We start from the raw sequence: 21550 nt of genomic DNA on the forward strand, positions 1-21550 counted from the left end.
ACCTTGAATGTGCAGCTCATCGTGGCAAAGACCAAGGAATTGATAGTGGACTTCAGGAAGACCAGGAAACACTTGACCCCCTGTTTCAATCCAGGGGGTCAGTGTTGACATTGTGGAGGACTATAAATACCTTGGAGTACACATTGACAATAAACTGGACTGGGCTACAAACACTACAGCACTTTACAGAAAGGGCCAGAGTCGTCTCTATTTTTTGAGGCGACTGAGGTCCTTTAACATCTGCCAGAAAATGCTCAGGATTTTCTATGAGTCTGTTGTGGCCAGTGCGATCCTCTATGCTGTTGCATGCTGAGGGAGCAGGCTGAGGGTCGCAGATGCCAACAGACTTGATAAACTGATTCGTAAGCCCAGTAATGTTGTGGGGATGGAGCTGGACTCCCTCAAGGTGGTGTCGGAGAGGTGGATGTTGTCCAAGTTAAAGACAATGTTGGATAACACCTCCCACCCACTCCATGACATGCTGGTCAGTCACAGGAGCACGTTCAGTGAAAGACTGAGATTACCGAAAAGCACCACTGAACGACACAGGAAATCATTCCTGCCTGTGGCCATCTCCCTGTACAACTCATCCACTTAACACACTGTTTACTGCAACAGCTACACCCTTCTTGCACATTTTCTTTTTCAGCTATTTATTAATAAGTGACTTTTATGTATATATATGCCTGTATATAATGTGCTATTCTTAGTTAGTGTATTGTCTGTCTTTGTTAATGTTTGTTTATAATGGAGCACTGTAACGAAAAATAATTTCCCCTAGGGATCAATAAAGTATTCTGATTCTGATTCTGATATATGGAAGTAAAAATGAAAAGATGACCAATGGCAGACAGTAGAGGAATCCAGCACACATTGCCCTGTGTATTGAAAAGCATGTTTATTGACAGATTAAATGTGAACTCTCACTTCTTTGGCCCTGTCATTTTCCTGATGAACAACATAGACAGAATCAAACTTTAAGAAAAGGAAAAAACAAACAGTGAGCCTCTATTTGCATTTCTTTGAGAAAGGAATATTGGTTGAAATAAGAAACTGTTATGTTACAACAGTTTGTAAGGTATTAATAACAGGCAACAAAGATTTGACCTCATTAAAAATGGTTTTATTACATTTTTATTAGTAAAATAGTAACACTTTTATTCAAAAGTATCCCCATTTTACTTCATTGCCTCATTCATTTTTCATTACATTTACTTCATTTTGATTGATTTTATTGTATCTTGTTTTAGTCAGGCACATGTTTATTTTAGTTAGTTGGTTTATTTTATTTAAGTTGGTCACCATATTTTTGCTTTTCTAACTTAACGTATAGTATTGTAAAGTGATCCAGTGGCCTTTACAGCTTAAAGAGATGAAATCTTTTACATTTATAAAACTTACATATACTTACATTAGAATTAAGGTACTCTTTTCATGCAAGTATTTAATGTGGGCTAACATTATCAAACATCTTTGTTTGCAGTATCACTTGGTAGCCACATGATGGAGCTGTGTCTCAAGTGTTCATTCAACTCAGTGCTGATATGATGTCACTCTATCCTATGAGGGGCCGTACAAGCCAAAATTCATTCTTTCACTCTCACACACATACATTCTTCTCTCACACACATATATTTTCACTCTCACATACATATATTTTCATTCTTTCACTCTCACACACATACATTCTTCTCTCACACACATATATTTTCACTCTCACATACATATATTTTCATTCTTTCACTCTCACACACATACATTCTTCTCTCACATACATATATTTTCACTCTCACATACATATATTTTCACTCTCACACACATACATTCTTCTTTCACACACATATATATTTTCACTCTCACATACATATATTTTCACTCTCACATACATACATTTTCATTTATGCATTCCTACATTTTGCTCTCATTTACATGCATTCAATATGCATTTAATCTCACAAATAATATATGTATGTAAGAAGAGAATGCATACATGTCAGAAGAAAATATATGTATGTGAATGAAAGAGTATAGTGGAAACGGAAGGAGTTTAATGGAAACGGAAGGCTGGGTGTCTGTACCGCTGTGATTGGCTGAGAAGCACGCGCGGGTCACTTTCAAGTGTCTGACAGCATGGAGGGGGGAGAAGAAACTCCAGTTCTTCAGCAAGCTATCGGGGTGTTAAGAAATATTTTATCATCTCCTGAAACGGTCGCATCGTTGTCCTCGTCACTTGATCGAGATGGGACGGGCTCAACTTTTTTTTTTACGTGCGCTCAGAATAGTGGCACAAAAATAACGCCACAGTAACCCAGAAAGAGTAATATTTCAAACTCCGCCACTCTGTGCTTCTCTGCCACTGCCTCGTTTGAGTTTTGGACGAAATGGATTCTGAGATATTGCATTTCGTCATTTCGAGCTGATTGGAGACCAGAACAGCCAATCAGATATTTTTGCATCCAAGTCTGTGATTGGCTGGTTTTGTGGCACAAAAATAACGCCATAGGTCACAAAATAAACTTTTAAGATATTTTCATGCGAGAATGGTGCTGTGTAAACTTCAAATATCTGCTTGATTCATCAAGACATCACATATTTCCATAAGTGCTCTAACATTTTCGGAGATGCCTGTTACCTATGGCCTTATTTTTGTCCCACTATTCTGAGCGCACCTAAAAAAAATTTGAGCGCACGTAAAAAAAAAAGTTGAGCCCGTCCCATCTCGATCAAGTGACGAGGACAACGATGTGACCGTTTCAGGAGATGATAAAATATTTCTTAAAACCCCGATAGCTTGCTGAAGAACTCGAGTTTCTTCTCCCCCCTCCATACTGTCAGACACTTGAAAGTGACCCGCGCGTGCTTCTCAGCCAATCACAGCGGTACAGACACCCAGCCTTCCGTTTCCATTAAACTCCTTCCGTTTCCACTATACTCTTTCATTCACATACATTATTCTCTTGCATACATATATTTTCTTCTGACATGTATGCATTCTCTTCTTACATACATATATTATTTGTGAGATTAAATGCATATTGAATGCATGTAAATGAGAGCAAAATGTAGGAATGCATAAATGAAAATGTATGTATGTGAGAGTGAAAATATATGTATGTGAGAGTGAAAATATATATGTGTGTGAAAGAAGAATGTATGTGTGTGAGAGTGAAAATATATGTGTGTGAGAGTGAAAATATATGTGTGTGAAAGAAGAATGTATGTGTGTGAGAGTGAAAATATATGTATGTGAGAGTGAAAATATATGTGTGTGAGAGTGAAAATATATGTGTGTGAAAGAAGAATATATGTGTGTGAGAGTGAAAGAATGAATTTTGGCTTGTACGGCCCCTCATACTATCCCTCTTTCTCTTCTTAGATATATAGTGACCAGCCTCTTTATTAAGTACAGCTATTTCCATACCTATTACCTCAAATATCTGTTTAGCCAATCACATGCTCGCAAGCCAATGCATTTAGGCCTATAGAATAGGGATAATTAAAGTGAAGTTTTTACGTTTTTAATTTAAGTTTTGAACATGGCATGGTTGTTTCTGCTGGAAAGGCTTTTTGAGTATTTCAGAAAGTGCTGATGTGCTGGAATGTATGCCTTTTATTACATAGAAAGTACAATATTCTTTACTGGAACCAAGACTATTAAGTCTTAAAATGTTTAGTCAGTTGACACTTAGGCTAAAAGCAACAAATGACAGATAAATAATAATAAATCTGGCTTCTCATATTTGAAAAAACTTCCAGAAATAATTGTCTCTGAAGACAGTTCACAGTGTGTTCCATAAATTCCGGCTCAAGCTCAATCATGCAAAGAAGCCATGCAGAAGGGGTGAAATAATTACTTAATTCACAGCCGAATAGGTAAGTTTGCTTACTTACAAAGAAGTGAACAGTATCTAATTTTTTTATAGTTTCACTTTAATTGAGAGAAAGAATATCAGTGAAAGATTAAAAGAAAACACATTACACATCACATTAAATTGTAAACTGAGTTATATGTCATTGAGTTTACTAAGTATTTGATCCGCAAGCACATGACTTAATTATTAGTAGAGACTCCCTTGCTGGCAATCACAAGAGTAACACATTTCATTGGTCACCAGGTTTACACACAACTCAGGAGGGATTTCAACCTACTCCTCTTTACAGTCTCTAAATCCTTTAATATCCTAAATCCTGTTTGGCAACTAGCTTCTCCCCCTCCACAGATTTTCTATAGGGCTGAGGTCAGGAGACTGGCTAGACCAGTTAATGTATTTTTCTTTAGCCACTACTCCCTTGCCTTGGTGGTGTGTTTTGGATCACTGTCATGCTGGATGCTTGTGTTTAAATTTTGAGGACTCACAAATGTGTGCTCACTCCACACAGAAATACAAAGCAATGATGATTTTTTGCTTTCAAAAAGCTTTGTGCATGCTTATAGAACCTTAAATGCATGTGCACAAATCGCCTAATAAGCACAGATCATGTCACGTGCCATGGGGTTTTGATACAAATTCCACACTGCCAGCTTCACAAAGATCCACACATGTACGCTTTGTTTAAGTGTTAATTTCCTGTGTTTTTCCTCCCCAAAATTGGCATTTCTTTTTCTAAATAAACAGAACAGCTCATCATTCCTCTAATAGAAAACATGGATTACAGACACAGATTACAAATACTGATATGAACGTTAATATATGGTTTAAATAAGCTGGTGTTACATGCTGGGCATTCTTCTGCTGGGAAAAGTATGTCAGTGTTTCGCTGCACATCGGGGAACACCATGGTTGAACATCCCTGTGGATCATCTGAAGTCAGTATATGCTAACTAATCTCTAAATTCCAAATATAGACATAATCCAGTTAATGTGGGATATGTCATGGTCCCTCTCCCCGGCTGGCTCAATCTTGGCCACGTTTATTGTTTTCTTTTCTTTGTCTCCCAAAGAAGGCAGGCATCCAGGTACCTTTCTCTCTCTCCCAGTCGCCTCTCTGCCTGGGCAGAGCTCATTATTGGGCTCCTGCTCTTGGCCAACTCACCTGGCCTAAATATCTCCATTTGCTGCTCATTGACCTAGTTTCCTGGCCACTACTTAAGACTGTGGCTTGACAGAATAACACTTTGATCTTAATTTTGACATTCTCTAATAACCACTGGATAACACCAAGGTTAATATTGAATAATTCTGTCATCCCACAGTGAAACATTTTCTGCTCTCAGCTAACATCAGGCTAGACAATTCCTGTACATGGTTATAGGAGATCAAGTACTTATTTCAGTCAATAACAAATAAACAATTTCTAATTTTTATGTAATGTGTTTTTCTACATATTTTGTTTTTGTTTCTCCATTAAAAAACTATCATAAAAAATTGAGACTGTTCATTTCTTTGTGTACAAGAACACCACTACCACCATCTTATCTGGCCTCATTTAAAATGGACTGAGGCAAGCTGGAAATCGTTTCTATGGTCAGACAAATCAAACTTCAAAATTCTTTTTAAAAAGCTGGGACAGTGTATTCTCTGGACTAAAGGGTTCCGTTCAGTAAGTCCACTGAGTGCAACACATCGTACAGGATATCACCGCCCCATTTTTCTATGCTGAAGACACGTCTAGTCGCATCTTTAAAGCAGATGACCTTTGATGACATAAACACCCCTATCATCATAGCCATGCCTCAGTTCTCATGCTCTTCACCTAACTAAGAACAGCTCTGCCAAGTCAGGCTAGCTAGCTACTGCTAGTAGCTTAACTACCCCTGTTGGTTTTAACCGCCACCTTTGAGTTCATTTTTTTTGGCCGCCTGCAGAGTTTTTCTGTATAGTAATTTTGCTTTGTATTTTGATATTAATTAACATAATCCTTTGCTCCTACATGGGGAAGCAGTAGAGCATGTGGACAATTTCATGTGTTCCTGGATCTCCACATTATATCTGACCCGACCTGGTTGCTGAACACATCACACCTGGCAAAGAAAGCCCAACAAAAGCGTTTCTTCCTTAGGAATTCAAAACGGACCGGGCTCTCTTAGCTGTTTGTGAACTTCTACAGAGCCATAGTAGAAAGCATTCTGTCTTAGTATGTCAGTTCGACGGATCCAAAAGAAGGCCAGACGTATTGCTGCAGACCCGACCCACCCTGGCAATGGAACTTTTATACCGCTTCTTCCTGGAAAATAGGAACATAAAAACATGCACCACCAGACTGAGACTGAGAGGCAGTTTCTTCCCCAGAGCACATACTATTTAAATCATGGACATTTTCAGCAACACCAAAGAGAAAAACAAAATGTGGATTTGTCATAATTACAGGAACAAATGGACTTAAAACTTTTTAACACTGTGACATGTGTAGATCAGCCTTTACTTATATAGAAACAGATTCCACCTCCATATTGGCCAGCGTTTCCTGCTGATCCCATTGAGAACTACTGTTTCTTCAACAAAGAGTTCTATAAAACTGGATGGCTATATGAGCAACAGTGAACAAGTTTGATAACTTGAATGATGAATATGTAAAAATTCCTCTCTGATGTATTAAACAGTCAGGGAGATCTGAGAATCTAACAGATAAAGTAGCAAAGAGTGCAGTACAGACGCTGCCATACACGGTGCATCTTTCTTTTACCATATATTGCAACTGAATGTACACATAAAGGTGTTTCATTAGATTTCTAGCAATAGTGACAGATATATGAAGCCCAACCCAACAAACAGCTGGATTTGTGTTGGATGTTTCTTGTCTAAATACATAATGTTTGCAGGTGTGGGGAAACAGGTTTATGTTGTGCAGTGTGGTGGAAGATTACAAACTTAGCATTTAAGAGTTTTCCTAAATTGGTTACATCGGTGAATGATCTCTGCTGTTTGTGGTCAAGACCTACAGCACCGTGCAAATATATCAATACATTTACCACCGTCTGAGGGAATGAGTGTATTATAAACCAGTAGGGAATCCTGTCGAATCAATAGAATCACCAGATAGAGCTAATAATAATGCTAATAATAACAGACAGTCTTTAACCTGTCACATGTCACAGAGCTGCAACTCGCTTGAAATGTTTTACTTTGAATTCAATAGCAGGATTTAACACACCCATATTTTTCATTTTGTGTGTCCAGTTCCTACATGTGCTCCTCACTGCTGAACAGGTTTTCACACCCTGCTGATTGTTTCAGGTCCAGTCAGTTTGAGCACAATGGGAGAAATGGTCCACATTCATCGCTACTCAAGTTTGGATTTCACTGCAGCACGAAACGTGTGGTAATTCTGTTCAAGCTAAGTCAGTTTCCTTAAAAACTGTAAATAATCTTTTGAACATGCATTACTAACTCAGACTGTAACTGCACAAAAAGTCCAGATGAAAATTTTTATTTACTGGAGTCATAGTTTGCGAGCAAACCATGTGCCTGATGGTGGAAATTATTATTGAGTTACACAGTACAATGGCTTTGTCTAGACTAGGGATGCCTGAAGCGAGAGTGTATCATTTTGCCAGGGACAGTTAACAAGGTGGCACACAATAGTAAGCGGGACTAAGAAACTGATTATCTGTTGTTCTTCAAAAACAGAGCCCTTCAACGTGCATATTAAACAAAACAAAAATCACTATCATACATTTCTAAAGTGCTGGGTTTGTGTAGGCAGGCCTATGGTGGAGGTCTGAACAACATTTCCCTCTGAGTGAGCTGCTGATACAGCATGTCAGTCCTGCTTGATCCTTAAATGAGCAACAGTGCACCTGATGTTTCTCACATGACCTCTCGCTCAATGGGTCAACAGAACATCTGCCACAGGACAACAGTGACGGAACACACAGGCGAAGTTTGGACAAACCATGGGACCCGTGGTTACAGACCCATATTGGTCCTAAAGGTGTCCTTCACATGAGGTTTCCCAGAGTGAATGTGAATGGAACATCTGAAGCAGGACAGCTCTGATGAAAGGGAGGACGTTTCTCTAAAACCTAATTACCCACAAAAACCAGTTTGGTCCTGATGGTCTCCCTGCCTCATTTTTTTCCCACGGTGAATGTAGCTGTTGATAATAATGTGGACTGTGACTCCTGTTGTTAAATGTAAACATCAAATAACAGTTTAATAAAAACCTTGATCTGGTGTGTTTTTAAATCTTTATTTAACATTTTGATTTTACCAGGCTATAGAGTGCTCCGAGTGTATAATGGATTTAAAACTGTTTAAATATTCAGTTTTATACAGTCTTATGCTAAATTCTCAAATGACAACATTTAATTTCCAGATAGTTATGATATTTATAATAACTCTGTGCCTCTACAGAAAGTTTGCAGTTGATGCTATCTCTCAAACATTGATTATGTGAGCACTGGTGTGTAGCATCACTTACTAACAACAAGCCTCTAACACCGTCCGTGTGCTAATCTAGCTAACACATTAACGGACCCAACAGTAGGGGCTACAGAAGGGGGTTAGATGTTTTATAGAGATATAATATGTTAAGCTGTGAGTGTCATGATCCTGGGGTTTTACTCCACTTGTGAATGCAGCTGAGTAGAGGGATCTCAGTCTTCTTGACACCATAAATACTCCACAAAAACCTACTGGTCATAGGTCAAGTTTCTCTTTATGGTATGATAAATTTACGTTTTCATAAGACAAACAGTGGCACACTTAGGATTTTTTTTTAGCATTGTTAACCAACAAGCTGCAATTTAATTTTATAGATTCAGTCCCAACCTAAAATATTTGTAAAGTAATATATAATATTTTAATATATTTACAAAATAGAATAACAATCCTCCATGCCTGAGAATTTAGATTTAACTAGCTGGATTAGATGGGTTTTCAGAAAAGGAAGATGAGCTATTCTACCAGCTCACATGTCAAATAAGCCAATCTAAAATAAGCCAATCATTAACAAGCTAGCCCCTTTCATATAAAAATGATTACCACTTTGATTTTCCGCCCGATCTAGCCAGTACGAAGTGTGTCATAATGTTTTGGTGCCCACACCAGGCGGGTGACAAGTATATCTTGCTTGTCCCAAATGCTCTGGTCCCAGCAGTACTCTGGAGAGAGCAGCCTGCTTGGTTTATGAATCCAAAAGTACTTGTTTAGATGGCTCTCATCGTGCCACAGAGCTTCCACATTATTTAGTTTATCCTCTATGATGCCCAGATAACAGGCATCTACCAAATGCTTTACATTTTGCCACAGTCCTCCAAAGATAGCAGCATGGTAGTAGAAATCTCCAGTTTCCATGAAGGCTTTAGATTTGGGGTTTCTGTCGTAGGTAAACCGGGCTTTTGGTAATAATGTTGTAAATCCAAGCCCATTATGTATTCATGATTTGAATCCTGGGTTGTGTGAAATCTCAGAAATAAACCCTAGACAAAGTTAATCTGTGAACTAAGGTGTAGGTCTGTTAGGTTATGTTGTGGTGATCCTCTGGTTGAGGGATGGGTGTTCATACTGGAGTGCAAAATTAAAACCAATGGAAGATGGACAAGAAAAGTTCAAAGCCATCAGGTGCTCAGTTTAGAAAAAAGAGAAAAGAAGAGGAGGAGAAATGAACAAATGATACAGGTAAGCAGATGTGTCATTGGATAATGGCAGGTCATCCTGAAACAATCAGAATCAGAATACTTTATTAATCCCTAAGGAAATAATGTGGGTTACAGTTGCTCCAAGAAGAAATGGTAAAAATAGTAACAGTAACAGACTAAACTCCAAACAATACATTATGTTACAGATTTTAATATTAATTAGTCATTGTCAGTTGTTGATTTGTCCTGTTCTCATTGTATGACGAATTATGATGGCTGTTTGGTAGCCGTTTGCATACTATGCATACTCTCTCTCTCTTCATATGTGTGTGTGGACAACGGTTTTATGTTAATGTACAATCCTTAACATGTTTTGTGTGTGTATGTGTGTGTGTGTGTGTGTGAGGGGGGGCGCCAGAGGGAGTGTTCGCCCAGGGCACCAAACAGGCTAGGACGCCACTGCCCAAGCAACCATGGAGACAACATGCAAACTCCACACAGAAAGGATTTAAACCCAGGATCTTCATTCTGTGAGGCAATAGTGCTTTACAACATGCTACTTGAAGCCAGTTTATGTAAATCAGGGATGTCAAACCTATTTTACATCATGCCCCAAATACAGCACAGTTTTACCTTGTGGACCAGACCAGGGAAACTCCTGTTTCTATCACTATACAGACATTTAACTACAGTTCCCTGAGAAGTCTTAATATACAGAAAAGATGCACAATTTTAACTGTAAGTCAAAATACTAATGAATAATAAGTTTTTCTACATAACAAATGTACAAAAAGAAAAAAAGTTCTGGTAGCTCATTGACTAAACAAATGTTTGAGTAAATATTTCTATAATAGGTAGTGAAACATGGAAACCTTTCGGTCATTTAACTGTTGATCAATTATTTTTCCTTTGTGTAGTATCAATAGCAGTGGGAGATGTCTTTATCAATAGAAAAAGTCTGGGTGCCAGGGTCAGCATTATGTTTGACATGCCTGATGTAAATAATAAATATTGTTTTTCATGCCTGAGCATTTAGATTTTCCTGAGTTTAATCTTTAGAAAAAGAAGGTGAGTTGCTCTCCCAACCCACTTTTCTGCATGAAAGCTACTTTTGGCTGCAGGTGGTAGTGGGGGACAACCATAGGGGGTAGCTCCAAATGTAGTAATTTGGAAGATTCATTTTATTTATTTATTTGTTTAGGAATCTGAAAATCTTTCACTGGTTGGTGAATGTGTAAACCACTATACTATAGAGCCACTAGCCCACTTAACAGATAATAACCCAATATAAAATCAACAACAAGCTTGCACTTCTCTCACATAGGGGTTCTAATTTTAATTTCCTGTCCACTCTACCCACTACGAAGTGTTTCATAATGTTTTGGTGCCCACACTAGACGGGTGATAAGTATATCACGCTTGTCCCAAATGCTCTGGTCCCAGCAGTACTCTGGAGAGAGCAGCTTGCTTGGTTTATGAATCCAAAAGTACTTGTTTAGATGGCTCTCATCGTGCCACAGAGCTTCCACATTATTTAGTTTATCCTCTATGATGCCCAGATAACAGGCATCAACCAAATGCTTTACATTTTGCCACAGTCCTCCAAAGATAGCAGCATGGTAGTAGAAATCTCCAGTTTCCATGAAGGCTTTAGATTTGGGGTTTCTGTCGTAGGTGAACTGGGCTTTTGGTAATTTATAATAGTGGGCATGGAGCAATGCCACAGAATTACCCAGTGCCTCAGACCCAAATCTCCCCTTGAACTCCTGATCCACATCAAAACAGAAGACATAATGAAATTTGTGACGAATCTCTGACTCTATTGTTTCTGATATTGTTCTCATTCGCATCATAGAGATGTCCTGCCACCTCGTGTGCTTTTCCACTTGGACAATGTTTATGTTTCGCCGAGAAGCGAGTGTGATGTTTGGTACTTTCTCTGGTGAATCTGTGAACACGTAATACGTCACTGGTAATCCCAACATAAAATGTTGTTCTGCTGAGGTGAGGAAAGTCTTGAGGTAGGCATCCAGGTACCTTAATTAGAAACACAGAGAAAAACAATTGAGGTTTTTTTTAATGAGAATGCATAAAACAATTATGCTATCATGTTTTTTTTCTTGCACAAGCTTTAATGTCACGCAAGTAATTTCTTGTAGTCTGAGCCAAAGTGGGATGTCCCCCTTTTAAATAAATAGAACTGAAAGTAGTTAAAATTTCCAAATTCTAAACTTTCAAACCTGATAATAAACGGAAATGCTCTGTGGTAGAACCAAAGCAAAAACAAATACATTATTTTAACAATACAATAATTCATAGAAAAAATAAGTAATATTTAGGTAAAGCAACAAATACTTTCATACAGTGTCATACTGTCATATATATTTCCTCTTATAAAAAACAAAAAGAGATCCTACAGAAGGAAGTACTTTTTTCCAGCACATTTAAATACGCAAATATTTCAGTCCTCATGCATTCATCTTCATAACACAAATTGAAAACACATTGAACAAGCAAAGAACAACAAAACCCAATCTGATCAGATGTCCACATTTCCTACAGTCTATTGCTCAGGTGCCAGTGGTTAGATAAGAACCTACTCAGCAAGTGACAGCTGTAATTTATTAACAATTCGTAATAAAAGATTAATAGATTCTTACAAAAGTACTTAATAACTCCTTTAGTACATCAGCAAGAAAAACTTTGATGATGACGGAAAGGAGAGCAGCTCGGGCCATAAAACTGTCACGCTGAAGAGGTGCAAGCTCATTCAGCACTTTTAGATTACTATTAATGAGAATGTTTGAATGTACCACGTTTAACAAGATGTTTTGTCAACACACAACCTTCATTTTTCATTCATATTTTAATTCTCCCTGTAGATATTGACTGTTAACCATGTTCAAGCCTTTTAATTCAGCAGATTCTTTTGTTATTAATATTTACTTTAAACTTTTTTTTCAGCTGTCCTCACAGGAAAGCCACTGCAGACATATGCTTTATAGAATATGATGCTGAACATTAAACAGCATATAAAGTATTTAAAATGAGCTCAGTCTTAAACATATAGAGTAACAATATTAATCCAGTCTGACACTGATGGGGAACATTTCCTGCAAATTCATTGTTTTTACTTTGATACTTTATGCTTTTTAGGTGTTGTTGTAATATTTTGCTGATTATTTTCCTAAAGGAAGGGTTTGAAAAATTTCAGCTAATGGCAAATAATAGTAAATCATTTTTGGTAATATAGTAGATATTTATTCAATTAAAGAGTTAATAATATTTACAATTCTTCAGCTAGAAAGGAGTTCAAAAAGGTGAGGATGACAAGTTGAGTGCAGACTGGCAGCCCGAATGGTATTTTTTCATCCCATACGTGTATCTTATTAATTCGGTAACAAGATAGTGGAGGAAGTTGTTTCTGTCTGTAGATGTATAGGGTGGATGATACATTTGTTTGCTAGGTAAATGTCTAATTCACTATACAATGGGGCCATAGTGTTTTAAGGAAATACCAGTATCTTTGCATCTATGAATTATGCAAAATTTGTGATATAATCATACATACATACAATGTACTCCAATGGCAAAAACATGAAATTTTTAAAGACTTGACTTGGCCTTTGAATTAATGTTACATTACATGCTATTTTTCATTTACATTTTATGTGTCCCACCTTTTTTGGCATTGAATCATACAGTTCTCTCTATCGTTGTCATACTAGGTGATTACTGTCATAAACATAAACACAGTCTGCTTGCCACTTTTGTCAGCTAGAAGGCAATACTCTACAATATGCAGGAAAAAGAAACAACTTCTTTCTCATGTTCTGGAAAAACCAACCTTCCCACAGCAAACACAGTAAGAGCCACAGATGAATTTTTGTCAGTGTGCCCTTGGTCATAAAGAATGGAGTCAAACATCTCCTCCCAGATGATAGGAGCTTTCCAGGATGTGAATGTCTGAACCAATGGTCTGGCCCTGAATGAAATGAAAAAGAAATGTTGACATACAGTTAAGATCCTGGATTTTATACTGCCAAATCTCCACACTTACAAGTGTGAGAGATTTACACTGGGCCTCACCCTAAATGCTTAATACCACTTCCTTGTCATTTTTCTTTCCTTCATTCTACTTTTTTTTCATTTCTATTCTTGTTATTGGTTCTTTTATATACAGTATGTGTTAACTGCTGTGTGCATTCTCTGCTGGGGGAATATGTTACAAATAGGCAGCTTGTTAAGTCGTACCTTACTAAAACCACAGAAAAATCTCACTAAAAGCCCAGCTGTTACACAAAATTTGTGTCACATTATTACTTGAATGTATGTAATGTAATAAACATCAGGTACTATATAACTGTTTTTGTATTTGGTTTGATCTGTTTCACAGTTTATTTTAAACTGCTAGAATTTTAACTACTCGAACACAGACTAGAAAATTGAACAAGCAATTTGTCACCATGAATGCCTGTAAAATGAATTTCATGTTAACCTGGCAACAAACTAAAGGTAATTTCATGTTTCTTGTATTAAACTATGGCACAGCAGCCTGTAATGTTAGATTTATTAAGTTTAAAGTTTCAGAGCTATGCAGTCATCATTTTAATAATAAATGGCATGTTAAGATAAATAAATAAATTTTAACTGAATTTAATTGTGCTAAATCTGCAGCTTTAATAAATTTGCATCACTTGCATTTTACTATTGCTTTTAATGTTTTTTATAGGTTTATAGGTTATGAATATTGTATTGCCCTCAGATAATGTCTCTGACTGGACTAGGCAGCACTCATAGGTTCTTTCTTTATGGAAAAAGTGTCATATGATGTGTTTTCTGAGGGAGACACCAAAACCAACACTGTGTTTTGTTTTGTTTTTGTCAGAGTCCAGTACACTAGAGATTACAATAAATAGCACTAACAAAAAACTAAATTATGAATCTTTTTTGCCTTTAGGTATACATATTTTTAAATTCACCATCATTGATTTACTTATTTTGAGATCTTAAACATGGTCTTATAAAAATACTACCACCACCACCACTACAACTACTGATGCAAGGGAAGTTATAATTACCAGCTAGTGAGTCCACTTTCTTACCCAAAATTAAGTGTGTCATCCAAATTAATGTTGCATCTTGCTTCTGGTTTACTAGTCATTGGTAGTTTCGGCATCACGTTAGCATTTCTTAAAGATCTAAAGTTTTTTGGAAGAGATTTTTTTGGAGACGTTTTATACATTCACCACAACTTCGTTAGATACACTTTGCAAGTCTTAGCTTGTAATAATATGACCTTTGTTCCACACCTTAAATATAAGGAAGTAAAACCAACCATAACCAACAGCAGACAGCAGAAGATTGCAGAATATTTTGCCCTGTTTATCAAAAAACATGGTAATGCAAACAATGTATTCCTTAACCTGTGTATTAAAAAGACATCTTTTCATTCATCTTTACGCTACAACGACAGCAACAAAAAGGTTTCCTCGAGCACCAACACTCCTACCTCGTAGTTGGAAAAAACAGCTCTCTCATTTTTCTACTAAATAATTTGTTGGTACTGGTTGGTAGACAAAATCACACCTTAAAGAAAAGAAAGAATCTTAATTAAACAGAGTGCTTCCCTTTGGTTCAAATAAGAGATTATCTTGTTATAGCAAGAAATTGCAACCAAAGTTCCAAAGTTGGAATTAGGTTACATATAAAAAAAAGAGAGAGAAAATAAATTAATTTGCTAATAAGCCCATAGGTTTAACACTGAAAAATGACTTGTGGAACAGAAAGTAATCCCTAAAATGTGGGCACAGAGACTCGCATAATGTGCATATTTATAAAGCACTTTTTCTGAATAAACATTTTGTGGAAATACAAAATCGTCCTTTTTCATCATGCAGTAAAATACAAAAAAGTATAAATTACCTTTGTGGATAAAAAATTCACAGAGTAACTGGATTAAATCTCTGAGGGAAATGCTGCATTGTGTCTTGTGAAGTAATACACCCAGGCAATAAATTAACACTGCCACAGAAATCTACCCCCATGTGACCAGAAATGTTAGGGGTGGAGACAAAGTAGAGGATGACGCGGGCACTGCTGTTACACCTTTGGTATGGTCCACACAGGCAAACAGCACTGTACAAAAGCCTTGACGCACCTCTTATTTCTTTAGATTTTGCTGCCAAGCAGCCAGACCTTCTTGTAGTTTTGTTTTTAAATGGTCCTTTAAGCAAAGGTTCTTCTGGCTTTATTTATTTATTTATTTTTGTTTCACACATGGTACAGCAGTAATTCATTTCCCATACACAACCTTCCTTTCAATTAAAGTAACACTGTTTCCATGCACGAAAAGGAGCAGGAAGAAGAATAAATTCTTATGACACCTGCCCCCTATCTGTGACAATACAAGTAGGCAACCAAAATTACACTCTGACAATATTCTGCACATAACAAAACAAAACAAACAGAACAATATACTCAACAATGAGCAATACCACTAAATATCAAACTAAAAGGATAATTTTTTTCTACAATTAAATTCTGTTATTTTCAACTTCTTCATACTGGTTTATCATTTTATGAAACATTTGTACAACACTTAAGATAATCATTGAGGGAGTTCCAGTTTCTTATGCCTATGACTGTTGGACACATTTGCCTTTGTGTGGTTCGAGCAAACCGATGCTTAAAATAAAACTTCCTTCTGCCGTCCCCATTTTCTGAACACAATACAAATAAACTTTGTAACTTAAGAGGTAGTGTTTTATTTTTTGCCCTAAACATAATAATTAATGTCTGTAATTTCACTATATCTTCTAGTTTTAATAATTTCGATTTTATAAACAAACTATTAGTGTGTTCTCTATATTTAACATTATGCATAATTCGAAGCGCTCTCTTCTGTAATAAATATAATGGTTTCATATTAGTCACGTATGTATTCCCCCATACTTCAACACAATAACTCAGATAGGGTAGAAACAATGAGAAATATATTATTCTCATTGTCTTGTAATCTAATATATATCTTAGATTACCCATGATATAAGTACTTTCTTTAAAATTTGCAGCTTTTTCATTTCTTTAGTTCAATTCTTGTGCCTGGGCATTTGCGCTGGGGACCTTAACATAGGAAAGTAAATAAGCAAAAAATGATGATGCGTGCCAAAATACATAAGAACTAAACTGAAACTCAAAATCACAACAGGTGATTAATCATTTGAAATTTTTGGTTCAAATTGTCCTCAATATGTAAGGAGGAGAGCTACAACACTGATTCTCTACAACCATCTGATAAACATGGTGGTATTCGGGTGTTATGATACTTTAATTAACAAAATTTACAGACAACGATGAGCAGTAGCTAACCTTTTAATACACAATAGTATGCGTGGGAGAGATACGCCATCACGGGGCACCCAGCAATCTCTCTTGCACGGCTCTACAGTCAGATAAAGCATTCCACAACTGTTTTTTTACACCTTTGATCTTCTCCAAGTAAAGAGTTTACAATCCCTTATCACCTCTTACATGGTCATCTACAGATTGCTCTTGGTCTCTTCCCCCATCCTCAAAGACAACAAAAAGACTTCACAACTTCCCGATGGTTAGGGACAAATTCAGTTTGCAGGATGCTGTAAACAAACCAAACTTCTGACCAAACTGTTTTGTTTCACTTAATACGCCTTAAAATCTGCTGCGCCTTATGTATGAAAACAGACCCATTCATCGTCAATGCGCCTTATAATCCGGTGCGCCTTATGGTCCGAAAAATACGGTAACACTCATGCTGGTCCACTGTGTCCATTTCACACTTTGCTTCTCCAAACTGTGAAATGGAAATAAACTAAAATCTCTCAATGTTGTTCCTGCATCTTGCTGCAACTTACTGCAACTTCTGCATGTGTGTCCTTTTCACGCTATGGAGAGGCACTGTGGTGTCTATTACAAGTTTTGCCGTGATACCAGTTTGTATAGTGGTTTTTGCAATTTGCAAATTGATGAGTATTCATCTCATAAATCATGACACCAACATAAGCTCCCTTTATCATATATTTCTTATATTTCGTACATTTTGTTATATATTGTATTATTTAATTTTGCTCAGTCTGTTACTGTTCTTATTGTCTTGGAGCAACTGTAACAACATAATTTCATTAGGTATTAATAAACCATTCTGATTTTGAAGCCTGTTAAAATGGGGAACATAATATGTCCAACCTTCCCACAGCAAACACAGAAAGATGGCTTTTGACTGAAAAGACTGGGGGCAAACATCCCCTCCCAGATGACGGGAGCTTTCCAAGATATGGATATCGGTCTTAATCAACATATGGTTTCTGCTTATCAGCTGCAACTGTAGATGCTGCTTATCAAGCGCTTTCCTCACCAGTTGTTTGCACTGCCCCGCTCTATGCTTCAAATATTTAGTTACTCCTTCGCCTCCAAGAATGGGAATGGGCCTTATAATAAATGTAGCCTTTTATTTTGTTTGCCGAAGTACATGGGCCTTATCAAAACACAGTTTCTACTTCATTAACTGCAGGTTATAGGCGTAGCAATAGTTTATCAAACTCTTGTCTCACCAGCTGAAACTTCCAGCCCTGCCCTGCTCTCTCTCTCAGTTATTTAGTTACTTCCTGCCCTCCTTTAATGGTGTTGGAGCTTGTAATAAATGTAGCCTTTTTGTAGGTTTGGAGGTATAACTGAAAATACCTCCTAAATACCCAGACAAGCCTCCTGTAGCCCTTTACTGATACATGCAAACATACATGGAAATCCAGTTAATAAGGCAAAAAAAAAAAAGTACAATTGTAATAAACTTAAAAGTCAATATATTGCGTGTCCACCTTTATTTTTGAACACAGACACACTTGGAACTTAGACAGTTTTCGTGTAATTTCGTGTTAGTAGTTTTCAGGAATAGTTCTCCAGGTTTCTTGACAGAGAATCAAGACTCCTCTTTGGATGTTGGCTGCCTTTTATTAAGTCCTCTGTGAGGATGCATCATGCTCCATCGACAATTTCAAAGTAAAGTCTGTGGAAAGGTCAGTCCATGACTGATAATGCTACACTGTGTGCTGTTCCACCCATCGGCGTAACTTTGTGCTGAACATTTGGGGGGGGGGCAAGATCCCTGTCTAAATAAACAAATAAATGTGGGTAAATTCCCAGATGATTAGACATGCAACTATTTTGCTGGTAATGACTGAAATGAGTAAAGAAAATTCACAGGCTATTTATGCAAGACAATTCATAATTTTTTTTTGGGGGGGGGGTTATATTGGTTGGGTCTGATTATTGGGGGGGGTCATAACCCTCCTAACCCCCTTGGGAATTACGCCCCTGGTTCCATCTAAGAATGCATTTATGCTAGCTAATCACATTGTTTCCATTTTGTATTGCATGGTGGATCAAAATCAGATGGAATCTTTTTGCATTCCTAATTCCCCATCACCACCACTATTTTACAGATGACTGTAATCTTTTGCTGGATATTTTTTTCTATTTCTTAAGAACATGACTTTAAGTAATGTTATACTATAGCTAAATCTGTTTATGGTGTGTCACTGCCTTGAGTGGCCTCTTACCCATTAGGCTAAAGGTGCGTTAGTGCTAACTTTTCTCAGAAAGTTATTTCTGTCCACTCTACCCACTACGAAGTGTGTCATAATGTTTTGGTGCCCACACTAGGCGGGTGACAACTATACCCTGCTTGTCCCAAATGCTCTGGTCCCAGCAGTACTCTGGAGAGAGCAGCTTGCTTGGTTTATGAATCCAAAAGTACTTGTTTAGATGGCTCTCATCGTGCCACAGAGCTTCCACATTATTTAGTTTATCCTCTATGATCCCCAGATAACAGGCATCTACCAGATCCTTTACATTTTGCCACAGTCCTCCAAAGATAGCAGCATGGTAGTAGAAATCTCCAGTTTCCATGAAGGCTTTAGATTTGGGGTTTCTGTCATAAGTAAACTGGGCCTGTGGTAATTTATAAAAGTGGGCATGGAGCAAAGCCACAGAATCACCCAGTGCTTCGGACCCAAATCTCCCCTTAAACTCCTGATCCACATCAAAACAGAAGACGTAACGAAATCTGTGACGGATCTCTGACTCTATAGCTTCTGATATTGTCCTCATTCGCATCATAGAGATGTCCTGCCACCTCGTGTGCTTTTCCACTGGGATAACTTTTATGTTTCTGTGAGACCCAAGTGTGATGTTTGGTACTTTCTCTGGTGAATCTGTGAACACATAATACGTCACTGGTAACCCCACCATAAAATGTTGTTCTGCTGAGGTGAGGAAAGTCTTGAGGTAGGCATCCAGGTACCTTGATTAGGGAAACAGGGGAAAAAATTAAGATGTTATTAACAAGTTGCCACAAAATAATACATTAATTACCCAAAACTGATGAACAATAAGTAGTTTGTTGAGCTAAAGTTCAATTGCACCTGCCGGGAGGGGTAATAACAGTCTGATGCTCTCCTCAAATGTAGGCCTTGGTAGTCTGATCCCTAGTTGCTGAAAGTGATTCTTCAGATGTCATCAATTGTGAATGAATCGTAGAATTTCTGCTTTAATTCAAGTTTTTTTTAAACAAAACAATCGAATTCACGCTTTAGGAATCACTGCCATTTTGACTAATAGCCCCCCTGTTTTCCGAGGCTCAAAGGTAACAGGGCAAACTAACAAAATTTTAAATATGCAGATTGTTTTTAATAATTTGATGATAATTCTTTGCAGTTTGTAACTTCTGTAACCCTTTGTTTAAGACACAGTCTGCGAAATGTATAATTTCAAGACTTTTGGGTCTAGTATCCCAGAGTTTCTTGCAGAAGCCTATTTTGTTCAGTGCATGGACAATGTGCAGAATGTGTTATGGTCCTGGGTCAGTTTGTCCAGTGTTTGAGATTTTTGTCTGTCTAGTGTTATTTATTTAAGTATTACATTCTTGGTTCTCTTTATATTGTTTCGTATAGATTGAGTTGTGTTCTCAGTTCCTACTTACGTCAGTTTAATTCCTACCCCATTGTTCCCTCCTCTTGTGTTAAGTCTCCTGGTTTAATTATGTTCGTGTATTTGTTTCCCTGTTCATTTATCACATTCCTGCTTTATTTTTGTTAGTTCTGTGCTGCCAGAGAGTCCTGGAGTCCTATGCCCTCATTTCCGTCAACGGCAGCTTAAATCCCCTCCCCCCTTGCACCTGCAAATCATTGATCGTCTGGAGGTTGTGAATTTAAGCACTGACTGTGGTTTTGATTCTCTGCTAGATCATTACTAACACTGCAGTGGTAAGTTAGCTCTTTTTTGTCCTTTGTTTGCTGTGCTACAGCTGTTTTACTGGAAAACAATAATTCACCCAAAAGACTTGACTGACTTTATGGACATTCCATCTCTCAACTGGCTTAATTCTTTCATACCACCACCGCTGTGGTATTTGCCGCTGCTATTTGGGTTTGGGAAGGTGAAATCATGACACATACAGTGATAGGTGAGAGTAACTGTGACCTTTGAGTAAGTTTGAGTGAAAGTTTTTTAAATGAAGAAGAGATATCACGCTCTTGGTCATGGTCATGTCCTAGGCACTGACTCACGCACAGTTGTACCTACACCTCCTGTCCATCCCTAGGTTAGTTACTGTCAGAAATATTAAAACAAAACAAAACCAAAACCAAAAACACTGCTTCTTGATAGATAGATGAACTAACCTTCCCACAGCAAACACTGTGAGGGCCACAGATGACTTTTCTTCAGTGTGCCTTTGATCGTAAAGATTGGGGTCGAACATCCCATCCCATATGATAGGAGCTTTCCAAGATGTGGATGTCTGAACTGATGTTCTGACCCTGAATGAGATCAACAATAAATGTTAGCATACATTTCAGCTAATTTCTTTCACAAACTTACAACTTGTATGAATGAATCTCAGACATTAAAATATGAAAATTTAACTTGGAGTTATCTTCGTGCTGTGTAGATGTTTTTCATATGTCAAATATTTTTTGGTCAACCAGTGAAATAGCA

The 21550-nt window shown here is 37.4% G+C and overlaps 2 protein-coding genes across 6 annotated transcripts in view; both read right to left on the reverse strand.

The window, feature by feature from the left end:
* Positions 1–9910: 9910 nt before the first annotated feature.
* The window catches only part of LOC100706236 (N-acetyllactosaminide alpha-1,3-galactosyltransferase), a 70762-nt gene continuing 59122 nt past the window's right edge, over positions 9911–21550 (reverse strand). The window contains exons 1-6 of one of the 5 annotated variants that reach the window (XM_019367454.2): positions 15446–15716; positions 15033–15109; positions 14833–14901; positions 14626–14721; positions 13368–13505; positions 9911–11557 (exon numbers count right to left, since the gene is read on the reverse strand). In XM_019367454.2, the coding sequence (XP_019222999.1) occupies positions 10873–11557; positions 13368–13505; positions 14626–14721; positions 14833–14901; positions 15033–15061 (1017 nt within the window). In that variant the 5' untranslated portion in view covers positions 15062–15109; positions 15446–15716 and the 3' untranslated portion in view covers positions 9911–10872. Of the gene's footprint in view, positions 11558–13367; positions 13506–14625; positions 14722–14832; positions 14902–14946; positions 15110–15445; positions 15717–21550 lie in introns of those variants that run through there. The other 4 variants (XM_019367391.2, XM_019367485.2, XM_025912005.1 and 1 more) reach the window with 4 other exon arrangements.
* Positions 19172–21550, reverse strand: part of LOC106098913 (alpha-1,3-galactosyltransferase 2-like) — a 49060-nt gene continuing 46681 nt past the window's right edge. Inside the window, exons 5-6 of the mRNA XM_025908686.1 lie at positions 21235–21372; positions 19172–19856 (exon numbers count right to left, since the gene is read on the reverse strand). Coding sequence (XP_025764471.1) covers positions 19172–19856; positions 21235–21372 — 823 coding nt within the window. The remainder of the gene's footprint in view (positions 19857–21234; positions 21373–21550) is intronic.

This window comes from Oreochromis niloticus, linkage group LG1 (genome assembly GCF_001858045.2).
Source record: "Oreochromis niloticus isolate F11D_XX linkage group LG1, O_niloticus_UMD_NMBU, whole genome shotgun sequence".
NCBI classification, from domain to species: Eukaryota; Metazoa; Chordata; class Actinopteri; order Cichliformes; family Cichlidae; genus Oreochromis; species Oreochromis niloticus.